At 47.7% G+C, this 21,203-nt stretch overlaps 1 protein-coding gene across 11 annotated transcripts in view; it reads left to right on the top strand.

Annotated features, from left to right (window-relative positions):
• LOC137383779 (trichohyalin-like) overlaps positions 1–21,203 on the top strand; it is a 251,631-nt gene that overhangs the window by 101,039 nt on the left and 129,389 nt on the right. For 9 of the 11 annotated variants that reach the window (XM_068056968.1, XM_068056966.1, XM_068056967.1 and 6 more), the window contains exons 10-15: positions 9,881–9,939; positions 10,569–10,785; positions 13,374–13,552; positions 16,780–16,837; positions 17,714–17,898; positions 19,505–19,709. In XM_068056968.1, coding sequence (XP_067913069.1) covers positions 9,881–9,939; positions 10,569–10,785; positions 13,374–13,552; positions 16,780–16,837; positions 17,714–17,898; positions 19,505–19,709 — 903 coding nt within the window. The remainder of the gene's footprint in view (positions 1–9,880; positions 9,940–10,568; positions 10,786–13,373; positions 13,553–16,779; positions 16,838–17,713; positions 17,899–19,504; positions 19,710–21,203) is intronic. The other 2 variants (XM_068056969.1, XM_068056972.1) reach the window with 2 other exon arrangements.

The raw sequence follows: 21,203 nt of genomic DNA, 5'->3' as shown, positions 1-21,203 counted from the left end.
GTACCAATCGACTCTCGGTGATGTTTTATTGAAATGCTTGTTTTCACCTGGAAAGTGAAATGTTTATATAGATACACAGAAGAGATGTACCATTTAAATTTGGAGGGTGATTCTAAGTATAAGACCTAGTGTTCCTTCTGTTCAAGTGGAAATGTAATCTTCTTTAAACTTTATATTTCATGTCTCTACAATAAAAGAGTTCCCAAAATACAATACATGTGGAACATCATGGAAAGAAGAGTTTTGATCAAAGAGTTGGGGTTCCAGAAAGATTACCTTGAGTGGCAGAGTTAGTACCAAGGAGGGAGGAGCTTCAATGGAAGAGTTGGAGCTCCAGTGGGATGGGTTTTGAATGAAGTGTTGGGTCTCTGGAGGAAATGAGGTACCAATTGGAGGGTCTTTGATGGGTAAGTTAGAGAACTGGTGGGATGGGTTTCAATATGAATTGAAGTTCTAGAAGGATGGTCTCCAACAGAATAGTTAGCATTCTAGAGGAAAGGGCTCCCAAAAGACAGTGAGGCTACTGGAAAGATAGGTTTTAATTGAAGATTAGGGTACTAGTAAGATGGGTTTTGATGGGAAATCTGGGGTTTTAGAGAGATGGACTTCTATAAATAAATGTTTGGGTAGCAGGTGAGTATTTTTTGAGTCTTTAGTTTATTCCTGGTAAGTTTAGTTAGTAGCCTAATAACTAGAAGAATGACAACTCAGTCCCGTTGAATGCACATCCTGTTTCATTTGGGAACTCGAGGACACTTCCTATGTCCTGGACAAACACATGTGCAGGAAGTGTTGTCAGCTGCAGCAGCTTGAGTGCTGGGTTTTGGTGTATGAGCAGCAGCTGGAGTCACTGCAGTGCTTCCGCAAAGCTAAGAACTACATGAATAGCATGTTTCTATGGGTGGTCACCTTGCAGCTTAACAGAGTGCACGCAGAGAGGAAATGGATGACCAGCAGGCAGTCAAGTTGGACCAGGCAGGTAGTGTGGGAGTCCCCTGAGTGCATCTCACTTTTTAACCAGTATTCAGTTCTGAATACTGGTAAAGGGTGGTGGTTCCTCCTGGGAATACAGCCACAGTCAAGTCCATGGCACCACATATAGCTCAGCTGTGCAGGAGGAAAAGAGGAAGATCGGGAAAGCAATAGTGATAGGAGATTCTGTAGTTAGGGGAATAGACAGGCATTTCTGCGGCCGCAGCCATGATTCCAGGATAGCCTCCCTGGTTCCAGAATCCAGGATGTCACTGAGTGGCTGCAGAACATTCTGACCGGGGAGGGTGAACAGCCAGAGCTTGTGGTCCACGTTGGAGCAAAAACTTAAGTAGAAAGAGGGATGAGGTCCTGCAAGCAGATTTTAGGGAGCTAGGAAGGAGACTAGCAAGTAAGACCTCAAAGGTAGTGATCTCTGGATTACTCCCAGTGCCACACACTAGTGAACACAGAAATAGGAGGATAGAGCAAATGAATGCATGTTTGGAGAGATGGTGCAGGAGGGAGGGGCTTAGATTCCTGGCACATTGGGACTAGTTCAGGGAGGTGTGGGACCTGTACAGACCGGACATGTTGTACATCAACAGAGATGGGACCAATGTCCTTGCGGGGTGGTTTGCTAGTGCTGTTGCGGAGGGTTTAAACTAACTTTGCAGGGGTGGGAGGAACCAGAATGTAGCATCAGGAAGGATAGCAAGGTGCACAAAGGATTGGGAAAGATCGATAACACTAGAGTAAGAAATAGTAAGGTATTAGGTGGGGTCAGACTGAGAAGAAATACAGTTAGATCTAATTCAGGTTTAATGTGTATGTTCATAAATACACAAAGAGTGGTAAATAAGGTTGTTGAGCTGCAGGCGCAGATAGCCATATGGGAATATGATGTTGTGGCAATAACGGAGCCCTGGCTTAAAAAGGGGCAGGACTGTGCACTTAATATTCCTGAATGCAAGGTATTCAGGAAAGATAGGGAAGGGAAGTAAGAAAGGAGGAGAGGTGGCAGTATTGATTAAGGAGAATATTACAATGCTTGAAAGAGAGGATGTTTTGGAGCAACCAAGGACAGAAGTTATTTGGTTAGTGTTAAGGAACACTCGAGGTGCCATTACACTACTGGGTGTATTCAATAGGCCGTCACCTAGTGGGAAAGACATAGAGGAGCAAATTTGCAAGGAAATTACAAATAAGTGCAAAAATTATAGAGTAGTTATAATGGGGACTTCAATTGTCCGAATATAGACTGGGATAGTAATAGTTTAAAAGGAAGGGAAGAGGAAGCGTTTCTGAAGTGTGTTCAGGAGAATTTTCTTGATCAGTATGTTTCCAGTCCAACAAAGGAAGGATGTATTGCTGGATGTGGTTCTAGGGAATGAGGTGGGCCAAGTGAATCAAGTTTCGGTCGAGACTCATTTAGGGGACAGTGATCATAGTATCATAAGGTTTAGATTAGCTATGGAAAAGGACGGCACAGTGGCGCAGTGGTTAGCACCGCAGCCTCACAGCTCCAGGGACCCGGGTTCGATTCTGGGTACTGCCTGTGTGGAGTTTGCAAGTTCTCCCTGTGTCTGCGTGGGTTTTCTCCGGGTGCTCCGGTTTCCTCCCACAAGCCAAAAGACTTGCAGGTTGATAGGTAAATTGGCCATTATAAATTGTCACTAGTATAGGTAGGTGGTAGGGAAATATAGGGACAGGTGGGGATGTTTGGTAGGAATATGGGATTAGTGTAGGATTAGTATAAATGGGTGGTTGATGGTCGGCACAGACTCGGTGGGCCGAAGGGCCTGTTTCAGTGCTGTATCTCTAATCTAAAAAAAAGGAGCGAGAAGAGGAGGAGGGCCAATTTCAGTGGGATGAAAACAGATCTGGCCCAAGTAAGTTGGATCAGAGATTGGCAGGCACCACTGTAATGGAACAATGGGCTGCCTTTAAAGAGGAGATGGTTCATGTACAGTCGAGGTACATTCCCACAAGGGGGAAAGGTAGGGGAACCGGAGCCGGCACTCCTTGGATGGTAAAAGAGATAAATATTAAGATGAAGCAGAAAAGGTCTGCGTATGACAATGTCAGGTTGATAATGTGTGAAAACCAGGATGAACATAGAAAATTCAGAGGGAAAGCGAAAAAGGAAATGAGAGGCAAAGAGAGAGTATGAGAAGAATCTGTTAACTAACATAAAAGGAAATCCAAAAGTCTTCTGGGCATATCCATAGTAAAACATAGTAGAGGAGGGGTGGGACTGATTAGGGACCAAAAAGGGGATTTATGTATGGAGGCAGAGGGCATGGCTAAGGTCTGCATCTGTCGTTACCAAGAAAGAAGATGCTGCCAAAGTCATTGTGAAAGAGGAGGTAGTTCAGATATTAAATGGTCAAAAAATTGGTACAGAGGAGGTATTGGATAGGCTGGCTGTCCTTATTAGTCACCAGGACTGGATCAGACCAGTTGTTGGGCAGAAATTGGGAGGTACTGGTCATAATCTTCCAAACCGCCTTAGATACAGGGGTGGTACCAGAAAACTGGAGAATTGCAAATGTTCCACCATTGTTCAAAAATTGCTGTAAGGATAAACCCAGCAACTACAGGACAGTCAGTTTAACTTTGTTGGTGGGGAAGCTTTCAGAAATGTCAAAATTTACAGATGACACAAAACTTGGATGTATTGTGAACTGTGAGGAGGAGAGTGATAGACTTCAAGAGGAGAAAGACAAGCTGGTGGAATGGGCAGAGATGGCAAATGAAATTTAACACAGAGAGGTGCAAAGTGTTACATTCTGGTATGAGCTGGCACAGACACAATGGGCCAAAAGACCTCCTTCTGTGACGTAACCATTCTATTCTATGACAAAATTGAGTAGACGGCTTCCCGGGATGAGGAACTTCAGTTACATGGATAGATTGGAGAAGCTGGGGCCTTTCTCATTCGCAAAGAGAAAGTTGAGAGGAAATTTGATCGAGGTGTTCAAAATCATGAGGGGTCTAGACAGAGTAGATAGTGAGAAACTGTTCCCATTGGCAGAAGGGTTGAGAACCAGAGGACACTGAGTTAAGGTGATTGGCAAAAGAACCAAAGGCGACATAAGGAAAAACATTTTTTCTGCAGCACATGGTGTGATGGAAGCAGATTCAATCCTGGCTTTCAAAAAGGAATTGGATAAATATCTGAATAGAAAAAGTGTGCAGGGCTACAGGGAAAGAGCAGGGGAGTGGAAGTGGCTGGTTTGCTCTTGCAAAAATGCGGTTTGACAGCGTGCACAGATGGGCAGTGAGACTTTGTATGGGATTTTACTAGCAACAGCCAATTTTAAGGGCCAACAGGCGGAGAAGCCGGTCAATTAACGGTGGCAGGTGGGTCCTAGTGCCAGATGTTTTCATGCAGCATCCATTTTTAAAGGCACACGTGCAGCAGTCAGGCAGGTTGAAGACAGCAGCAGGAAGGAGGGGGTGAACAACAAAGGAAGCAGCAGAGCAACGGTGTCAGAATGAGGAAGGGTAGCTCCACATTTCAGCAACACCTCCCTGGAGGTGCTCCTGCAGGCAGTCAGAGAAAGGAGACAGGTCCCTGTTTCCAGCAGACAGGAGGAAGAGGCCAGCAAGTCTCACCAAGACAGCAAGCCTGCAGGTGGCAAACATTGAAAAGGCCGAGGAATTGTTGCAAGGATCCAAGGATCCGGTGCAGGAAGAGATTTAATGAGCTGCTGCGATCTGGAAAGGTGAGGGTGTTTACAGTTGCAAACTGGAAGCCCAGCTTTAATTAAAAGGCACCCATGAAATATAAGGCCAGGTGCTTAACCCAGCTATTAACGTCCACATTGAGGTATCCAGTTCACATGCACCTGAACCGCATGGTCGGTGATGGGTGAATGCTGCACTGAGATGGCTGAATGACCGCCTCACGATACTATGCCAGTGGCATGGAGCTGTACATTTACAGTGCTTCAGAGTGACCAGCACAGATGGGCCATGAGACAGGAATGAAACTGCATTTGTCTGTGCCTGCAAGAGAAGTGCTCAGAATGCCAGGGGCAGCCAACGAACCGGAGGTGGAGTGACACCAATGGAGGAGGAGGCCACGGTGATGGGATGGGTCACAGCAGGGCAGCCTGTCGCTGAGGGCAAGGCAGGTGTGGAAGCTATGGAGAGTGAGTGAAACGATGGCTGTGTCCAACATTCCCCAGACCATGTGTGGCCTGTGGCACCTGTGAGGGCCTTTAAACCCACTGGAAGCTCCTGACCAAGGGGAGGCACCAGGGCTTGGTTGAAGGAGCAACCGTTTCACTTAAAGTATATCTCTCCACTTGGTACAGCAGCAGATGAGGAACAGACCGGCGATCCTGCTACACTGGAAAGCTCACAGGACGCAACGCCATCTGAAGACACTGTGTTACTTCATTCCAGCACACCCTCCACCAGCGCAGATACATCCACTGTGGTGGGCTTTGTTGTGCATGAAGAACCAGTGGTACAATCTGGTGAGCACTGCACAGACGCACAGGAGGAAGTAATGGAAGCAGTGACAGCTGTGGCCACTTCCCCTCGGAGGAGTGAGGAGCGGCCCAGCGATGCTCAAGTCCCTGCAGATGGGGAGCTTCTGGTTACACGAGCAAAGCAGCAGATGCTTCAGTAACTGCAACAATTGTGTGAAGACCTGACAGAGTTTCTAGAGGGAGTGGAGTTCCAAACACAATCGATGGAAGAGTTCACCTATGCCATGAGTGGCTTCATATCTCTGGCATGTGACCGCATGGTGTCCTCCATTAAGACCGCGGCGACCCTCATGGAAGGACAAATGGGGCATAGCACCGAGTGGATTCAGGGGGTACGCACAGATTTCCATAGCATGGCCTCATTCATGAGGTCTGTGGAGTGATGGGTGGGCAAGATGGGCCAGGCACGCATCTCCCTGTTATCAGGAGCTGAATCACTCCAGACATCCTGAGGATTGCTTATGGGGCCTGAAAGAGTAGGGGAGCGGAGGTTCAAAGCAATGGAGGTTCCTCTCCAGGCACTTCAATGCATGAAGTCAGATCCTCGGCCCCTTTGACAGTGACACCAATGCTGCATGCTGGTCTGATGGCTGAGGTGGCCCCTGCACAGATACAGAGGACCCCAAATGAGCCGTAGGGTTCAGGGACCCAGAGGACACAGGCCACGGTCATCCAATGCACTGGGACAAGAAAGACAGCAGCCTATCCACACATCAACTCCAGACACAGGGGGAGCACCCTGTTGTAGTGATCATAAGTGAGTGTGTAAATGCATGTAATACCACTTGGGGTCTCACTGGGTGATAGTAATTTGTTAACTGTAGAAACATGTAATGTTTAATGAGAGTTAAAGGTCTTAACATTCAATGTATAATGACTCATGTTTTTATTTTTATGTAACAGTTGATTAGATGTGAAATCAAATATATGGATGGTGTGTAAAGGTGAGCGCCTGTGTTGACAGAAGGCCTTGGTTATACAGTGCTGATGGATACAGAGAAATACTAAGGGTCTCTCATGAAAGCTCAGCAAAGCCACCTCCGGGAGAGAATGTCTTGGCTCGGTGGCCCCTTGCACTTGTCCTTATGTGAAGTGTCTGCTGATCAGAGAGTCCCGAGTCTCCCTGCCTCACATGTCACTGTCCTGTGTGCTGGGCTCCGCAGTGCCATCTTCATTAGCTGGCACCTCATGTTGAACCTCCCTGTTGAGGCACCCCATGCTGAACCTCCTCCTCTGAGGATGTGACTCCCTCAGTGTCTTCCTCTGGCTCCAGTGCTGCTCCCCTCTGGAGTGCCAGCTTGTGCAATACACAGCAGACAACAATGATGGGGGATGCCCTTGAGGGTGTGTCTGGCAGGGCTCCCCCAGATCTATTGAGGCATCGAAACCCCATCAGAGTCAATGGCCTGCACGACGATGGCTGTTGTCGTCATATGGCAGCAGTTGTATGTGTCCTTGTCCTGTGTGTTGGGCTTGCGTACAGGGGTCAGAAACCATGACTTCAGTGGATTCCCCACGAAGGCGATCAGGTGTCCTGAAGAGCTGAGGCAATTGGGACTGTCTGAGGATGTAGGAGTCGTGGCAGCTTCCTGGAAAGCTCGCTCACACCTGCATGAACTATTTATAGTGATCGCAGACGGCTTAAACATTGAGGGACTGGAACCCCTTCCTGTTCACAAAGGCACGGCTGCACTGAGGGAGTCTTGATAGCTACATAAGTAGAGTCAGTGACCCCCTGCACCTGGGGAAATCCAGCCATGGTCCCGAAGCCAACTGCCCTCTTGGCCTGATTGGCCTGATAGGTTGTGAACTTGATACAATGGCCAGCCCAACAGCACATGGCTTCTGTGACCTTTATGCAGCGATGGGCCGCTGACTGAGAGATGCCGCATAGATCTCCAGACAATCCCTGGAACAATCCACAGGCGAAAAAGTTCAGCACTAATGTCACCTTTAGGCTACAGGCTTTGGGTATCTGCCACTTCCCAATGGGATCAACTTCTGCTCCAGCATACCGCACAGCTTCACCACCACCTCCCTGGAGAGACGCAGTCTTCATAGACATTGGTGCTTGGACACCTCCATGAAGCTGAGCCTCTGACAGTACACCCTTTGAGCTGGGTAACACCTTCTGCGATCATGAGGCTGCCCTTTTGCCCCCATTCACCTTCCTTGTCCTTGTCTAATCTCCTTATCCATGTGCAATAGCTCCTCAAGCCACTGGAAATCCCTTGGCCGCTGCACAGTCACTCCATGTGGCTGCATCCCCATCTCTGTGCCACTCTGCTCCTCACTGGAGGAGTCAATGTCTGAGAGCATTGAACCCATAGCCAGATGAAGCCTGCACTGTGATGAGCCTCTCAAGAACCTTGTCCTGCCTCTAGTGGCTGCTGTGGACCTGGGAGACACTTTTCCACAAGCAGCAATTCACTTTGGCTCCGCCCTCTGCACGGCCCCCAAACCTGATAACGTTGCTTCCTGAAGACACAGCCTGCAGACAGCTTCACAATATGGCTGCCATTCCCTCCACAACTCAGCTGCTGCTTCGATCCTGCCTCATTTGAGTAGGAGAGACTCTGAGCCTCTGTGCAGCCTCTGTTGGTAAAATCAGCAAAAGGTAGGAAAATACCTGACAATTGGCTCTTTAATTAATTTAATTACCCAACCGTTGCTGATCTGTCAGCCACTAATCCTTCCCGCCAGCCACATCTGGTAAAGTTGGTCGACGACGGGAAGGTGGCAGGGAATGGCCCAACGTGGGCTATTTTACTGCAACCCCCCACCCGCCTCCGTTCCTGCCTCCACGGGGCTGGTAAAAGCCTGCCCCTTCTGTGCTGTAACCATTCTATGATTCTATAATTCTATTCTAGAAGGACAGACTCCAATAGAAGAATTACAAATCTACAGGATCAGGCTTCTAGGGGCCTGACATTTCATAAGTTCTCATATTCTTAACTTGTAAGTAACAGAGAAGGTTGATGAAGGGAATGCGGCAGATGCTGTTTATATGGATTTTAAGAAAATGTTTTATAAGATACCACATAAAAGGTTGGTTAACAAAATTGAGGCTCATGGAATAGGTGGGTTAGTGTGTCCAATTGTCTTCAGGACAACAGTGAGTCATATTAAATGCTTGCTTTTCAGACTGGAAGATGGTAGACAATGGTGTTCTCCAAAGGCCAGTGCTGGGACCACAGCTATATGTAAACGGAGAGTCTCCTGACAACACAGAGCATGTGCAGAGCGATCACTGATGTCATCAGTGCATCTGAACATTTGCCAGCTTGCCAGTATGAGTCTGCTCATGTGCGTGGCAACATCAGCACGTAATAATGTCAGACGTAATGATGTTTGAGTGTTCCCTCACCCCTCAATGGCCATGATTGCTGCCTCCATCCCCTTCAACAGTACCTTGCTCCCTCCCACAATTGCTGCCTCAATCGTTGCTTCTCTTCCCTGCTCCATCCTGCCGCTCCTGACAGCTCACCGCTTTATCCCGCCGTTCTCTCCCTCTTCTCCCCCCCTCTTGCTCCCCCCACCCCCCTGCTTCTCCAGGCAGCGATGCATGGAGCGAGTGGCAGGAGGGAACGGTAAGCAGACGGGTGCGGGAGAGAATGACAGGATGGAGTAGCGAGCCATCGGGATCGGCAAGCAGTCAGCCATTGAGGGGGTTTGGGTTCAATTTGTTTGTGTCAAATTGAGCAGCGCCATCTTTATTACTGGCAGCTGCCTGAGACGTCGCAGACGGTGACGGTTCAGTGGATGAGGCTGCATTTGCACATGTGCCAGTACTGCTCCACCTAGTGGTTGTGTTGTCAGCAAACACAGCCATATATAAATGATTTGGATTTTGGAATAAAGAGTAGAATCTCAAAAGTTGCTGATAGCACCAAACTTGGAGGTGTGGAAAACATTGTGGATGATATGAACCTTCTGCAACAGGGCACAGATAGACTAGCAGAGTGGGCAGGCAGGTGGCAGATGGAATTTAATGCAGAGAAGTGTGAGGTGATGCATTTTGGCAGGAGGAATAGGGAGAGGTAATATATACTTCATTACACAGTCTAAAGGGTGTTCAGGAACAGAGGGATCTGGGGGTGCATCGATCTTTGAAAGTGGAAGGACTTCTTGAGAGATTAGTTAGCAAAGCATATGGGATCTTGGGCTTCATAAATAGAGGCATTGAGTACAAAAGCTGAGAAGTTAAGTAATATAAATTGTGGAGAACTCGAGTTCAACCTCCTTGAAACTGGACAAGGTGAGAGCTGCATGGAATATAACAACTACTGAAGCACTCTGACTTCGAACAAGAATGGCAGCTATTCAGTGAGTGGTTGGTAGCTGCAGGCACTAAGGGAAGGTGTGCTAGCGCCTTATTTTTTATAATCACCAATTTTCCATTTCAGAAAGAGGCCAGGCAGAGATGGGGCTCTGACACCAGCCAGGGGGATGTCAGATCAGAGGGGTAAGTGATTTGTCTCTAATCTCTGGAACCCTGTAGCCTATCCCCTACCCCCACCCGACTCAGACAGAGGTGAACCTTGCTGCTGCATAATATAGAAGCCAATTGATATTAGACTCTCACTGTTTCAAGTTCACAGGAGCAAAAGGAGGCCATTCAGCCCATTAAGCCTCTTTGTCATTCCGTTCGATCATTCTGATCTGCACCTCTTTGCCATTTTCCTGCCTTTGATCCAAATCCCAAACCACCCATAATAAAACTTGATTAATTTCTGTTGTGCAAACTCCAATTGTCCCCCAACATCCATGGCCTTTTGGGGGAGAGTTCCAGATTTTCACTGCCCTTTGTGTGAAAAAGTACTTCCCGATTTTACTCCTCATGAACTGCCTCTAATTTTAAGGTTATGTTCCCTTGTTCTTGATTCCCCCACCAAAGTTTCCCTCAAACTACCCTATCAACTCATTTTAATATTTTAAACACCTCAATCAGATCACTCCTCAACCTTCCAACACAGGAAATACAAGCCAAGCTTATGTGAACCATCCTCACTTTGTAACCCTGCAAACCCTGGGCTTGCTGCTCTTGGACTAATCCAGTGTCCTGATGTTTTTTGCATTATAATCACTCAACAGCCTTCGGAGAAACCATCGGAATTCAGGCCACCAGAGTCGCATCATCTCGATTGAAGAAGAACCCCTGCTGCAGCAGGCACTGCAGCATTCTGAGGTACAAAGTTCAAAGGTCATCGGGCAGGAAATCGACCTGGGCACCGTTAAAGATGGAGATGCAGTTTTTGAAGAAAAGGCAGAGCCTTCGTGGAACGATAAAGCAGCAGATCCAACCGAAGAGGTAGTCTTCGCTGGTCAGCTGCTTTCTATTTAGTTAAACCTCAAGGGGCTTCTTCCTCCAGCAGCTCATTCTCCTGTTCCTCATCCCACAGAGGCCAGAGCGATCTTGTGCTTATCCGATTTCAATCACTCCACCACTGGAATCCTCAGCTCTGGAATTCTCTCCCTAAACCTCTCTACCTGTCATTCCTCCTTTAAGACCCTCCTTAAAACCTACCTCTTTGACCAGTTTCTTCATCACCTATCATAATATCTCCTTATATAGCTTGGTGTTGATTGTTATGTTTGATAATCACTCCTGTGAAGATCCTTGGGATGTTTTATTATGTTAAAGGTGCTATATAGATGCAAGTTATTTTTGTTAAGCTCCTCATGTTCGACTTTTTTTTTATTATTCATTCATGGGATGTGGGCGTCACTGGCTATGCCAGCATTTATTGCCCATCCTTAATTGCCCTTGATAAGGTGGTGGTGAGCTGCCTTCTTGAACCGCTGCAGTCCATTTGGGGTAGGTACACCCACAGTGTTGTTAGGAAGGGAGTTCCAGGATTTTTACCCAGCGACAGTGAAGGAACGGTGATATAGTTCTAAGTCAGGATGGTGTGTAACTTGGAGGGGAACTTGCAGGTGGTGGTATTCCCATGTATTTGCTGCTCCCGTCCTTCCGCTTGGTAGAGGTCGCGGGTTTGGAAGGTGCTGTCTAAGGAGCCTTGGTGCGTTGCTGCAGTGCATCTTCTAGATGGTACACATTGCTGCCACTGTGCATCGGTGGTGGAGGGAGTGAATGTTTGTGGATGGGGTGCCAATCAAGCGGGCTGCTTTGTCCTGGATGTCGAGCTTCTTGAGTGTTGTTGGAGCTGCACCCATCCAGGCAAGTGGAGGGTATTCCATCACACTCCTGACTTGTGCCTTGTAGATGGTGGACAGGCTTTGGGGAGTCAGGAGGTGAGTTACTCGCCTCAGGATTCCTAGCCTCTGACCTGCTCCTGTCGCCACGGTATTTATATGGCTACTCCAGTTCAGTTTCTGGTCAATGGTAGCCCCTAGGATGTTGATAGTGGGGGATTCAGCGATGGTAATGCCATTGAATGTCAAGGGGAGATGGTTAGATTCTCTCTTGTTGGAGATGGTCATTGCCTGGCGCTTGTGTGGCGCGAATGTTACTTGCCACTTATCAGCCCAAGCCTGGATATTGTCCAGGTCTTGCTGCATTTCTACACGGACTGCTTCAGTATCTGAGGAGTCACGAATGGTGCTGAACATTGTGCAATCATCAGCGAACATTCCCACTTCTGACCTTATGATTGAAGGAAGGTGATTGATGAAGCAGCTGAAGATGGTTGGGCCCAGGACACTACCCTGAGGAACTCCTGCAGTGATGTCCTGGAGCTCAGATGATTGACCTCCAACAACCACAATCATCTTCCTTTGTGCTAGTTATGACTCCAATCCCAAGGGAATTGGGATTGCCTTACATTAAGGCCACTGAAAGAATCAGCACTCGGCACGAGTCTGAAACTGGCAGCAGATACCACCCAGCCTCAGTCCTGCCCCATCTACTGGATCTACATCCCATGTTGTAGGGTGAGAGGTACAGCCCCCCCCACCTCATTAAAGCTGTTATATTTGCTATCCTCACACGTTGGGGGAGCAGAGAGACTGGGTTGAATCTTTATGGTCCCGTGGAGGCAGGTAGGTGGGTGGGTGGACCAGATGCAAAGTTGGAAAATAATGCATTGGGTCAGCTACCCAATCTATTCCTGGCTCCGAGTGATCTTGCCGGAAGCGGGGTCAATGCCCGCCCAGTAACACCAAGCAGCCAATTAGCTCCCTTCATGGGCCAATTGGGGGAAAGTTGATGGCACAGCTGGACAGGCCCCCTGCTGATGCAACTGGGGGCGGCCTCTTGACAGCAGGTTAGTGGGGGAGAAATGGTGAGGTGTGGTCATTGATGCCTCCTCTCACTCACCCCAGCATGGACTTGTTGGGATGCGATGGCCACAGCTGCGGTCAGAAGCCACCCTGTGGAGGGGTTCCCCCTTCACAATGATGGCCTGATAGTTGTGGCCATGTGTGATTTTTAATTTTTCACAATGCTGCAGAGAGTGCCTCCATTTTGAGGCCCCTCGTGGTTGCGGGCCTGCCTGAGCAGTGCCCACCACTGCCAGCCGGATATCGCCGTGGGCCCTCCTATTGGGCCTGCCGCTTCCCTGGTCCGCCTGCCCCACCACTGTCTTTAATTGGACAGGTCTCCTGGTGGCAGCTTCTTAATTGGCCGCCTCCAGTAAGATCTCCACTGATGTCCCACTGCACCCACTTCTGGGTTCATGACTGGAATTGAGACCACGATGGCATTGTGAACCTACCAGGAAAGTATAGCCCATTGAGGGAGAAAAACTGAATCAGTGATGGAGAGAGAGAGAGACTGAGACTCAGGGACTGAGATGGAGAGAGAGACTGATTGAGTGAGAGATCCATAGAATGAGGGATATTTAGAAAAATGGATTAGAATTCACTTTTTCGTGAAGATAGCCTTTTAATTGTTGATTGAATGTGGTCCTTTTGTGTGTTCCTCCCTTCCAATTGCAGGCTGAGCTTGTCTCTCAGCGCAGTAAACAGGACGAGGCCATCACTGAGATCGAGAGGCTCAAACTGACCAATCAGGAGCTGGAGATGCGGCTGGAGCAGATCCAACAGGAGTTTCAGGAGGCCCAGGACCGGCTGGTGGGTCAACAAGAGGAAGCAGCTCAACGAGAGGAGAAAGAAGGGTAAGAGATCCCCAGGAGGTGTGTGTCCCATGGTGCATTTGATCATCTCAGTCATTCCCCATCCCTGTATCCTCCAATCCGACGCCACACACACATTTGCAGCTCCTTCCCGAGGACACACATTATGAACTGCTTTGTTCTCCAATCTCTCTCACCCACAGCACCATGGGGCAGAAACTCCACCAAGTTCTGATTTGAAGTTTGAAGTCCTGAATTCTCTCCCAGCAGTATTACATAGGAACAGTGATGGACTATTCAACACATGGAGCCTGTTCAGACATTCAATTAATTCATGGCTTCATCCAATAAATTCTTCACTTCAATTTCTGTTTGGTTTCCCCTCGACCACTGATATTCTAACATCTTCCTCTACAATGAGAAAGGATGCAACGTCCTCATTTAACAAGTCAGCCTTTTGCTTATTGGCCAGTATAATCTCACCTGCATCTGTCTTTAATGGACCTACATTCCCATCCTTACCATTCTCTTTGAGGAGGTACGTTAATGAAATCTTTTACTGTCGGTTTTGATATTCCTAGATATTTTCTCTCTCTTTTCTCTTTCTGCTCCTCTTATTACTTTCATTCTATTCCAGTCTTGCTTTCCCAATCTGCTGGATTTGTAGTTTTCCTTGTGTTTGTGTCAGCATTTTCTTTTTGTTTGATCCTGCCTCTCTCCTCGTTTATTGACCAGGGTTGTTTAACTGCACAAGTGGAGCTATTGTGGGTAAAAGTCGATTACTTCCCAAAACAGCCGTGTGGATCCTGATGGGGGATTAACCTGCACCTGTTGCTACTGATGCAAACAGTACGGTAACTTTGTGCTGCCTGTTCATTAACATGATTGGAGGATACAGCCAGTGTTGGCCGGGCTGTTGAGTGGCTGCACAGCACAGGAAAGGGCCTAAAATCATGAGAGACTAACACCACTTAAATCCTGCTTACAACCCTTAAAGGGGAGGTGCATTTTGGCTAGAGCAAGAAGAGAAAAAAAGACTTGCATTGATAAAGCTCTTTTCACGACCATCCGATGTCTCAAAGTGCTTTACAACCAATGAAATGGTTTTGAAGTACAAACACTGTTGTAATGTTGGAAATGCAGCAGCCAGCATGTGAACAGGAAACTCCCGCAAATAGTAATGTAATCATAACCAGATAATCTGGGTGGAATTTTATGCTATCCGCCGTGATGGGTTTGGAGGACGGGAGAGCATAAAATCAGGTGGGATGGTGGTGATGTGCGGGGGTGCGGGGAGGGGCGGGAGAAGTGCTGCCACAATCAGAACTCCACCAAAATTTAGTCTGGGGCAGGACAGCCTGTGAATGGCCTTCCTGCCCCGGTGCCAATTGAGGCCCTTTACTGATAATCCCCAATTAAGAGCCTCTTCCCACCATAGCTGGAATTGCCTATGTGACGGGCAGCCCTGTCGCCATTCGGGAAGTATGGTATGAAAAACCATGTGGCCTGCTTCCTGGCTCCGGGGTGGGATGTCCCTCATTCAAAGGCACTTAGTGCCTGAAACGAAGGACCTGGCCTCAAGACATGGAGGGGGGGTTGTCTGCTGAGCGCCTCCCCCTCTCTTTGCTGCTGAACCCCCTCCCCCACCTCCACATGGCCCCCAACCCGCATGATGCCTCCCGCCTTGACCCACCTGAGGTCTGGCTTTAGTGAGGCTCCTCGGCCTCCAGGATGGTCACCTCCAGCAGCGGCTGCTGGCCCTTCATTGGCCAGCAGCTCTCCAAGGGCGCAACTTCCGGAAATGGGGTCCTGAATCCTATAGAAAGCCAGCCGCTGTCCACTTGTGTGCCTGATTGGCACTAAATGTGATGGGCCTTCGGGAAAAGATGCGACATGGAGATCTCGGCATCGGTTGCTCCCAACATCAAGACACCCCCGCTGCCAGCATAAAATTCCCCCCCTCTGTATTTGTGATGTTGACTGAGGGATAAATACTGGTCAAGACACCAGGGATAATTCCCCGCTCTTTGAAATAGTGCTATGGAATCTTTTACATCCACCTGAAAGAACAGATGGGGTGTAGGTTGCACATCTCAACCAACCAACAGCACCTCCAACAGTGTCGCACTCCCTCGGTACTGCACTGGAGTGTCAGCCTTGATTTTTGCAGTCAAGTCCTGGAGTACGATTTCAAACCAGGCCATTGTGCTTCAGAGGCAAGTGAGCTCCGAACTGAGCCACAGCTGACACCAAACTGCTGCTAGAAGTTATTCTACAATTAATTCTGAGCTGGAAACATCACAATAATGTCACCACATGGGAGGGAGTTACACACTCATTGACATTATGATCTGTCTAATCTGCACACATCCCCAGATGCTCAATGCGTGCACGTGAACAGTCTCAGCAAAATGTCATCCCTCACGACTCGCACAGAAGTGTGTGTGTGTCACATGGACACGATAAATTGACCTGTAAGGTCACATGTAGCACGACACATCTGAATTTTGCAGCAATTGTGTTTTATGGATATATAATGGTTTTGTGTTGTACAACCATTTCTTTGAATACTTTGCAGTGTCTGTACATTTACCAATTAACAACTCAGCCCAGTTTACTGTGGTCAATTCTTAGACGTTTGCCTCTCTCAAATTTAAAACTTTGCTTTGTGACTCTTGATTCTCTCTCTCAAGTCTGATATTAAATTTAATCATATTATCATCAATATTTACAAGATGCTCCCTTATGGAAGATTATTAATTTATTCTGTTTCATTACTCTTCACTAAATCTCCAATTGCCTGTTTCCTTGTTGGTTCCAGAACAAGCTGTTCCAGGGAACTACCCAGTACACACACTGCACGCTGTACACACCCTGCATACACCCTGCACACGGTACACACCCGCAACACTGTGTACACATCCGCAACACTGTACACACCCTGCACACTGTACACACCCGCAACACTGTGCACACGTCCCGCAAATTGTCGACATACCTTTCACACTGTGCACATACACCACACACTGTCTACACAGGGACAGTGTGAATAGTCAGCCTGAGCCTCACACTGATACAGTGAGTGATTGCGATTCCCAATCCCTGGAAATCCCTGATGAAAAGCAGGAACAGGGGACCTGGTCTGGGATTTGGGATTGAGGTCCCGGTGAGTGAGGAAATCTAACGATAAATGTCCCCAGTAACCCTTCTCCCTGTCACTGTCACTGACCGTCTCTCCCTGTCTGTCTGATTCTTTGGTTTTATTGCAGAGAGCGGGATCAATCTCCCGGCAGTGAGGGACGGCGTTCCGATGAAACTGATCCACAGGTAATGAGGGATGGACACAGCAGGGAAAAGGGGGGATTCAGTCACAGCCCATGTGTGTGTGAGGGTGAGATCTGGTACATGGATAGCACCCACAGGGAGAGCAGTGAAGGTTCATGTACCATCAGTGGGCTCAGACAGTGGGCAGGGACTGACTGCCAGGGACTGCGTTACACTGATTGTGAATGAGAATTGGGAAAGGGGAGAGGGTGAAATAATGACAGAATCTGCAGACCAGATTCACAGTCACCAGGTGGGTACCTTGTCTGAAAGGAAGAGTTCAGGAATCAGAACTCTGTCACATCTTAAAGAGGAGCAATATTTATATCAGCTTTATTTGACTGGAGATAGACAGAGAACTTGAATTAAATACAATTTTTAAATTATTTGCATCTATGAGAAATATTTTCTTTGCCTTAGTGACAAGTAGTGAAGATACTTTATTGAGACAGCCAGATTTCAGTGGATATTCAGTTATATAACTGTTTCCCCTCACTTCATGTTACCTGTATTCTGGAGTTAATTGTGCCAGATAATCAGTTACTGTGTGAAGAGGCCATTTTGGGAGTTTGCAGAGGGAGAGAATTGGGGTGAAAGCATTTGTGCCAATTTCTCTCTGGAGTCTCACTAGTTTCCCAACACGATTCTTGTGTGTTGGGGTGTGAAATTGGGTGGGGAGTTGAAATGCTGGATCCTGCAGCCTGTGAGCACGTCTATGATTAGATTCTGATGGAGGGGTGGAGAGAGACAGTGAGGCTGAAAATATGAGAGACACAGAGAGATGGAGATAATTGGAGGTTATTTAGAATACATTATGTGAGAGCATTTATTTCTCATTGTTGATTGAATGCGGTCCCTTTGTATGTTTCTCACTTCCAGTTGCAGGCTGAGCTTGTCTCTCTGCGCAGTAAACAGGATGAGGCCATCACTGAGATGGAGCGGCTCAAATTGACCAATCAGGAGCTGGAGATGCAGCTGCAGCAGATCCAACAGGAGCTTCAGGAGGCCCAGGATCGGCTGGTGGGTCAACAGGAGGAAGCAGCTCAACGAGAGGAGAAAGAAGGGTAAGAGATCCTCAGGAGGTGTGTGTCCCATGGTGCATTTGATCATCTCAGTCATTCCCCATCCCTGTATCCTCCAATCCGACGCCACACACACATTTGCAGCTCCTTCCCGAGGACACACATTATGAACTGCTTTGTCCTCCAATCTCTCTCACCCACAACACCATGGGGCCGAAACTCCACCAAGTTCTGATTTGAAGGTTGAATTCCTGAATTCTCTCCCAGCAGTATTACATAGGAACAGTGATGGACTATTCAACACATGGAGCCTGTTCAGACATTCAATTAATTCATGGCTTCATCCAATAAATTCTTCACTTCAATTTCTGTTTGTGTTCCCTTCGACCACTGATATTCTAACCTCTTCCTCTACAATGAGATCAGATACAAAGTCCAATTTTAACAATTCAGCCATTTCCTTATTGGGCATTATATTCACACCTGCATCTGTCTTTAATGAACCCACATTCCTGCCATTACCATTCTCTTTGTGTTAATATATTAATGAAATCTGTTACTGTCAGTTTTGATATTCCTAGATATTTTCTTTCTGTTTTCTCTTTATGCTCCTCTTATTACTTTCATTTGATCCCAGTCTCACTTTCCCAATCTGCTGGATTTGCAGTTTACCTTGTGTTTGTGTCAGCATTTTCTTTTCCTTTGATCCTGTCTTTCACCTTGTTTATTGACCAGGGTTGTTTAACTGCACAAGTGGAGCTATTGTGGGTAAAACACGATTACTTCCCAAAACAGCCGTGTGGATCCTGATGGGGGATTAACCTGCACCTGTTGCTACTGATGCAAACAGTACGGTAACTTTGTGCTGCCTGTTCATTAACATGATTGGAGGATACAGCCAGTGTTGGCCGGGCTGTTGAGTGGCTGCACAGCACAGGAAGGGACCTAAAATCATGAGAGACTAACACCACTTAAATCCAGCTTATACCTCTTAAAGGGGAGGTGCATTGTGGTTGACACAAAATGAAACCAGGTGTCTCAAAGTGCTTTAAGCCAATGATGTAATTTTAATGCAGAGGTGTCCAACTTACATCACTCAGACTAGGATCTGGCCCACCAAAGGATTCTATCCATCCCATGGACATATTCCAGAGATGGGAAATTTCCCATGTCATCTTCTTTCAGACTGTCATTTTTTTAAAAATCATGTGGAGTTTCACAGCTGACAGGTGCTGACATCAGGAACAGTGGCTTCCCAACTTCAGACAGATTCAGGGTTTTCCAACTTTTTAAAAAGCCTGCCAGAAAACCCTGAATCCCTTATTTCCATCTATTCTGTCCCATCCATTCATAACATTAAACATCTTTCCATTAAATCATCCTGTATTCTATTCTGTTCTAATGCTAATGGCCACAATTTTCTAAGTCTCTCTGTGTACTTTTCTTTCTCAGACCAGGCAGCATCCGAGAGAATCTGCTCTCTATCCCCTCTTTTGCCTCCACTTCTTCCTATAATGCAGAGTTCACTATCTCCCTGAACCCTCCCTCCTGACTGCAGAGCTGGTTACCAGTGGCAATTGCCCTGTTATAGTCACTGCTGGTAAACACAAAGTAACGCTATTCTCCCGCTGTAATTCCTGCTCCACAGACTTCAGAGAACTCGCTCCATCCGACGCCGTGTGACTCACAATGCTTCCAGCAAACCAGACCCCCTGGGAGAGGATTCTGGGCTCCCTCACCTGAGGGTCGAAGGTCAGGAAGTGACGGTGGGGACTGGAGGTGATGGAGATGGAGCCTGTGAGGAAACAGCAACAACTTCAGCAAGAGACGAAACAGCAGAGAGAGTCAAAGAGGTAGCTGGGCCTGGGAACCAGGCTTCTCCACTGTTAGACCCGCAGGAAGGCCTCAGTCCTGCAGGAACTGCTTTACCCATTGCCGTCTCCACAGAGACACACAGATCTCCTCATAGAACAGAGAGACAAAGGGTCCCAGCCATAATCAAACCCACTCTGGATCAGAGACTGGCTGTCACCTGCTTGATGTTTCACTTTGTGTCAGTTACACCTTCAGGGAAAGGTCAAAGCAAAGAATATTGAGGGAAGTCAAACAGAACGGCCGATACTTGGTTAATGACCCGAAGTTTCACAAGTTTCCCCATAAGATTCTAGTGGGGTGGTCTTGGAATTTAGGTGGGGAATTAACGTACTGATACTGTAGCCTTGGCACCACTTTTGGGATTAGAGTCTGATGGGGAGGTCAGGTGTGGTGAGAGAGAGAGAGATTGAGAGACAGTGGGCTGAATTTTCACCATGGAGGTGGGAAAAAGGAGCCAGGTTTGTTTCCGGGCTAGAAACCCACTTCCGGGGAAAAACTGATTAAAGTCATGATTTTCACAGGATGAGCCTTTAATGGTGAGATTTCTGTGCAATTAGAACCAGTGGGGGTGTGAACAGAGGCAGGTTAGATGAAGTGTGGGACCAATTTAGACTCCCCACGCCCGCCATCACTGAGGCTGCTGGTTTTCCTGAGGGAGAAATCTGCTGATTGTGCTAAAGCCTTCCAGAGCCGCAGAAGCAAGTGAGATGTCACAGGAAAGCTGGAGGCCTGGCACCCAGGGCAGTGCAGACCCTCGCTTCATTGATGCTGACCTGGGTCTTGTGATGGGGAGTGTGAGGGAGAGGAAGGAGGTCCTCTTTCCAGAGGGTGCCAGGAGGAGGCCACCTTCTCGTGCATCGGGGCACCTCTCTGTTCAGAGACATCTCTCTCTCCCACATTGTCTTCCTCCTCTCTCACCTCCTCTTCCTGTTCCACACCCGGTGAGCTGACTCCTTCCAGGACCTCACCGTCCTCAAGATCATTAACTCTCTGGAGAGGCATGTTATGGAGAGTGCAGCAGACCACCACAATGAACGAGACCCTTGAAGGATGGTATTGGAGGGCATCACCTGAATGATCCAGGCACTGGAATTGCATCTTGTGAAACCTGATGGCTTGCTTAATGGTTGTCCTACTGAGCAGGTGATATAGGTTGTATCACTTCTGTGCCTCTGTCTGGGGCTTCCATAGAGGGTTAATCAGTCATATCTTGAAGAGATATCCACTAGGATCGATCAGTACAGTTTGAGGGTTGGAGAGAATATCTGAGGCAGCTTGGATGGCCGGAGGATGAAGGAGTCATGGCAGCTGCCAGGAAGACAAGCGCAAAATGGAGGAAGGTCTTGTTGTGGTCACAGACAAGTTAAACGTTGAGGGAGTGGAAGCCCTTCCTGTTGATGAATCTGAGTGGGCAGTCGCTCGGTGCCTTGATGGCCACATGGGTGCAATCAATGATGCCTGGAGCAATCCAG

This window comes from Heterodontus francisci, chromosome 25 (genome assembly GCF_036365525.1).
Source record: "Heterodontus francisci isolate sHetFra1 chromosome 25, sHetFra1.hap1, whole genome shotgun sequence".
Classification (NCBI taxonomy): domain Eukaryota; kingdom Metazoa; phylum Chordata; class Chondrichthyes; order Heterodontiformes; family Heterodontidae; genus Heterodontus; species Heterodontus francisci.
Note: the sequence above shows the minus strand (reverse complement) of the source record. Positions and strands in the feature narration are given on the sequence as shown.